Source organism: Nicotiana tabacum, chromosome 8 (assembly GCF_000715075.1).
Source record: "Nicotiana tabacum cultivar K326 chromosome 8, ASM71507v2, whole genome shotgun sequence".
Taxonomy (NCBI): Eukaryota; Viridiplantae; Streptophyta; class Magnoliopsida; order Solanales; family Solanaceae; genus Nicotiana; species Nicotiana tabacum.
In genome coordinates, this window is record NC_134087.1 from 33,639,241 (window position 1) to 33,645,111 (window position 5,871).

Genomic DNA, 5,871 nt, shown 5'->3' on the forward strand with positions numbered 1-5,871 from the left:
GATGTTACCCTCTGCAGTAATATATTACGATGATGTTACCCTCTGCAGTAATATATTACGATGATGTTACGTCCTGCAATATTATATTACGATGATGTTATGCCTTGCAGTATTACATTACGATGATGTTACGCTTTGCAGTATTAAGTTACGACGATGTTGCACCATATAGTATTGTACGTTGAATTTGTCGTAAGGTAATTGACATCAGTCCAAGGAAAAGATTATTTGGAGATTATAAGGATTGTAAGCGATGAATAAATTCGTGAAGGTGAGAGGGGAAGCAAGTCGAAGAAAATGAATTTCATTGAAATTTGATATTTTGGGATAAAATACGGCCCGAGCTAAAATACTTAATATTTATGGACTAATGTCATACAAGGTACCATATGAACATGATAGTAAGGTGTATAAGGTATGTAAAAAGTGACTAGTATTTTAAGAAAGTGGGAATAATTTTTAATTATGCGGGTAATGGATTAATTACTGAATAATAGAACATTACCTAATTAATTAATAATTAGTGGTGGATTAATTGAAGTCTTTGGATAAAGACAAAGGCAAAAAATGTGGCAGCCACATGACAATACATTAAATGACTCATGTATTATTATAGCAAGGTGTCCATTAAGTGGTTTGTGACTCATGTGTTATGTAGCAAGGTGTCCATTAAATAATTCACCCCTTCTTTAGTCTTCTGAAGGAGATTTGCATACAAATATTTATTTTAGCACAGCAAGCTAATGCTTGCTTACTCCCCCTTAAGACTAAAAGATACAAGCATTATTTTAGCACAAAATTAAGCCAAATTTGACAAAGATTGGAACTGGTATATTGTCAAGACCGTGTGTAATCTCATACAAATTGTATATGTGATTTGCTACAATCAAATCTTATACAAGACTACTTAATATTTAGTAACGGGGAATTTTACAAATTCTAAGGGAGCACGGTGCAATCTTTCTCAAGAATATTATACGGATTTTTCCCTACTTCGATTCTCCGTTACGTGTTTTTGCAAAAAGAGAATCAGTTCAGGAATGTTAAGGTCATCCCTTCTTTCTTTTCGGCATGGTCCAAGTTATACAGAAGAAACGAGCAAATGCACTAATTCCATAAATGACTCTATTCAAAAAAGTATTAGAGATATCTATGTTCTTGAATTTCCATGTGTCATAATATTCTATCATCTGTTCATGGGTCACAGAAAAATACGAAAGTAGAAAAGAGTTTACTTTATGATATTACTAAAAGGCAAAATGGTCTTATGAAATTCTGAAAGATTTTATTAACGTACTTTTCATGCATTGCATTCATGTGCATTGACCCATGACCAGATGGCATTATATATGCGTATATATGTATGTATATGGGATATGGGAAAGGTTATGTCATTATATACGCACCACCACCTGATCAGCTGGTATACGTTGATGATTTTGCCCACAGTGGCCAAGATGATATGATGGGATTCCCTCAGAGGCTGATGATGTTATGAGACATGTACCTATGCACGACATGACATTCACACGCATATGCATGATACTATAATTATTTTATGATTTACAAAGTTTTCAAATTTACAAGTGGAGTCATTTACTCTATATTTTCTCCATGTCTGTTATGTGCTTATTTATGTACCTTATATACTCAGTACATTATTCGTACTGACGTCCCTTTTGCCTGGGGACGCTGCATTTCATGACCGCAGGTCCAGATAGACAGGTCGAGAGCCTTCCAAGTAGGCTATCAACTCAGCGGAAGATGTTGGTGTGCTCCATTTGCTTCGGAGTTGCGTGTTTGGTTAGTATAATTTAGACGTGTATTGTTTTGCATGGCAGGACTCTGTCACGACCTTTATGACATTTATGTACTCTTAAAGGCTTGTAGACATATGTCGTGTACGTGAAAGATTGTACGGACTTATCGGCCTATGTTTTGAGTTTATAAAGGATCATGTTGGCCTATTAGGCCCGTATGTCACATGTATATGATGATGTAATAAGAAAGAAATGTTATGTTGGTACTCAGTTGAGTAAGGTACCGGGGTCCCATCGTGGCCCATCGGTTTGGATCGTGACATGAACGTGGGACCTTTATCGCAAATGCGAAGCACAAATCCACTCCTGCCTTCAGCTCCTTTTCGCAAACGCGGAACTCCCATCGCGAATGTGAAGAAGGAAACTAGCAACTGGAAACACCAGAAATTCTGAAACTTTCACAAGTCTAATTTTTTAGTCCATTAACCACCCGAAATCCACTCGAGGCCCCCGGGACCTCAACCAAACATACCAACAAGTCCTACAACACCATACGAACTTAGTCGAGTCCTCAAATCACATCGCTAAAATCACGAATCATCCTCCAATTCAAACTTAATGAACTTTGAAACTTCAAACTTCTACAACCGATGCCGAAACCTATCAAATCATGCCCGATTGACCTTAAATTTTGTACACAAGTCATATTCGACATTACATACTTATTCCAACTTCCGAAATCAGAATCCGACATTGATATCAAAAAGTTCACTTCCGGTCAAACTCCCCAAAAATTCAACTTTCGCCATTTCACGCCTAATTCAGCTACAGACCTCCAAAATACAATCCGGGCATGCTCCTAAATCCAAAATCACCCAATGGAGCTAATGGAACCGACAAAACTCCATTCCGAAGTCTTCTTCACACAGTTCCAACTATGATCAAAATCATAGAACTTAAGCTTCCGTTTTAGGGACTAAGTGTTCCAAATCACTCCAAAATCAAAAACAGAACCTCCCGGCAAGTCACATAAGCAGAAAAAGATACGGAAAAAACAGTAAATAGGGGATCGGGGCTATTACTCTCAAAACGACCGGCTGAGTCGTTACACTAATTTATTTTTGCCATGCAACACAATTTTCAATGATCTACTCCAAATAGAGTAATTTTCATAGCCTTGTAGCTGAATAGAGATGAGAACTGAACCTTGTGTATCGGATGGGTGAATGTATAGAGGATGATGATGATCAACTGATTGTGCGAAGGTCTGAGTGGTGAACTGTTATCAGCAACTTCTTCATTAACCGACATAGTTGCAAAATTGAAGGAGAAACTCTGAGATTTCTGAGATTAAGAAGAAATGCAGTTGTTGACAGTCAATCGAGGCTCAATCGAACAAATCTCCAAACCCTAGCTTGTGAGGAGTGAGATTCGAATTGAGAACTGGCTCAAATGATCAATCTGATTTGGAAAATATAGACGAAACTTAAGAGATTTGTCACAACTGAACTCTAACACTTGTTTAACCGAGCTCCGATACCATATCAAGAAGCTTCACCTATGGAGGTGAGAAAGAAAGAAATGAGAGAAAGAGAAAGGAAGCATTTACTTCATAGTTATGCAAAAAACAGAATTCATCATTGTTGTATTGATATGAGTATCTAAGCTACTATTTATACATGAGACTGTTATAACTAACTCAACAACTAATAACTATAGTTACTAACTACTCTTCTAACTATAGTATAGTTAAATAGGCAGGGCCTATAGCTCTCAACACTTAGAGTTACCATTTTTTCCGTCTAAGTTAATATAGCTCATCAATTATCATCGATCACATGATTCATGGAAATAATCAACCACCAATTTTATTCCAGCCGCAGAATTTTACGCAAGCGATATATATCGTTCTTTAGCCATAATTCGACTGATAAGTGAACTTGGGTCTTGACAACGTGATGGTTTTAAGATTTTTGTACCAATCAAGTGGATGCAGTATATACATGTACATAACGGGAAAAATTATATAGACACAAGGTATTTTTTCTTATGAATCAGTGTCGGAAGACACAATTTAATTTATTAAAATTGTCTCCAACACTGCGCGCTAAAGTACTGATCATAATGTAATTGTTCTTCATAGACAGAACCAAGTTGTTATTCTTAACAATGATTCATGTGTGACTTATTACAGAAAAAGACTTTTAAAAATATAGCTGGCGATGGGCTAAGGCAAGTGGATTCGGTTTATGGCAGATAAAATAGAAAGAAACGACTGACCTTGCGTCGGGAGCTAATGAGGAAAAAGCTCAAGGACATGAAGACAAGGCAAAAATGTCTACAACTAGTGATCAAATATATAACGCCTTAACTGAAAGTACACCCTAAGACAGAAATTTTTCCAGTAAAGCAAGATATATAAATGAAATTAAAGGAGGTTAAATAATGGCTGGCTATAGAATAGTCATGCCTTGTTACGTTCCTCTTGTCTTTGTATAGCAATTCATATATTTAGCCTGCATATAATAGAATACATATAAGAAATTTTATGATGAATGCTTTGTTTATTAGTCCATTCTTCGATCTAACTCTTTCATATAACATGTATAATTGGACTAATAAATGTTATGTAAAATGCATGCACGTCGATCATCATGAGCCAACCGCGGGCGTGCATGCCTAAAAATTCCACGTACGTATAGCCTTACTTATTCTTGACCTTGTTCTTTTTTTTTCCCCTTTGTGTTTATTAAGTTAAATAATTAATTGAATTGGCCGCTCATTGAGTCAATGTTTTGACGCCTCATCTGTTGGTAAAACTGAAGGATGAACTCCTCGGCCTTGGCATCGATCATGTCGTCAGCGCCAATAGCATCGAAGACCTGGTCTGGATCCTCTTCTTCCTCCTCGTCATCGAGTTCTTGGAGATTGTTTGCGGAAGCATACTGGCTCATGGTGCCAGAAGAAGTTGAGGCCTCCAGTGCTTGGAGATCGTTTGCTGAAGCGTACTGGCTCATGCTGTCAGTAATTGAGGGTGCACCAGCAGCAGGAACATCCATTGCTTGGAGATCGCTTGCCGAAGCGTACTGGCTCATGGTTCCGCTACACGACAAAGCTGAGGGTGAAGATGTGGTGGCACAGTAGTCGTACGCCGCCTGGCTATTGTTGTCCTGGAGATGCAGAGGCCGCATGGACCCCACCAGCTTCTTCCAATCTCCCTTGGTGGATGACACAGCTACCTGAGCTGCTTTCTGCTTTCCTTTTGTACGATGGCGCAACACGAACATTGCAGCTTTGAACAAGCCAAATACACCTGGCTTCTTCTTCGTCTTCCTCATTACGTCATCGGTGAGCCTCTCTCCGTTATTAATGACGCCGTTAGGCTGCAGGGTTTCGACGACATCATTGCGGGTGTCAATATTGTAATTGGAAATTATAGACGCTTGAGCTCTGCTGTTGTCGTTGTCAGTTGCTGTGATGGTGAATACGCCTTCCGTCATTCTTCGGAAGAGCTTTTTCCTGTTAGTGAGGGTTAAAAACGGCGACAACACAATTACCTCCCCTGCAAAATGCAGGTGGAGTTATGGAAAAAGAATTTGGGTGCAATTACAAGTGTTCTTATGCTATATATAGGAGGGCCAAAAGGAACCTAGCTAGAATTTCTATGTTGATCCTGGCGTTACTGTTTTGTTGGACAGTTTTACCATTCAATTTAAGCTTGCAAGTACTGAAATGACCGTGCATTCACATTTGTCATAAAAACAACCACAATAATTATGGGGGAAAAATGTACGGCTCTATTCTTTAGATTTTGTAGCTTAAAATTTTCATTCAACATTAGATCATGCATTTATTCAAAATAACTAAATCGACCAGTAATTGCTTAATTAGGGCAAAACGGTCAAAGGGATGGATGAGTTTGTGTGGCTGCAGAGGAAAGAGACAACCAATGGCGTCCATTTTCTACAATAGCGGAGCTTTCTCCTCGCCACCGCACAACAATGGATGGTTTTCTTTCTCTGCTACTATTCTTGAAGGCTTTGGATTGTTTAACTTTTTCTTAATTCTACTATACTACATAAGAGAATCGAGGAAAGGAAAAAGGAAACAT

General features: G+C 38.2%; 1 protein-coding gene across 1 annotated transcript; it reads right to left on the bottom strand.

Moving 5' to 3' along the window:
* Positions 1-4,304: 4,304 nt before the first annotated feature.
* LOC107823442 (uncharacterized) lies at positions 4,305-5,365 on the bottom strand. The gene has a single exon (XM_016650083.2). The coding sequence runs from the start codon at positions 5,258-5,260 to the stop codon at positions 4,523-4,525; it is 738 nt and encodes a 245-aa protein (XP_016505569.1). The 5' UTR covers positions 5,261-5,365; the 3' UTR covers positions 4,305-4,522.
* Between the last annotated feature and the right edge of the window lie 506 nt (positions 5,366-5,871).

What these genes read in the sequence shown, in the direction of transcription:
- LOC107823442 (XM_016650083.2), bottom strand. Translation starts at nt 5,260, where the DNA reads ATGACGGAAGGCGTATTCACCATCACAGCAACTGACAACGACAACAGC.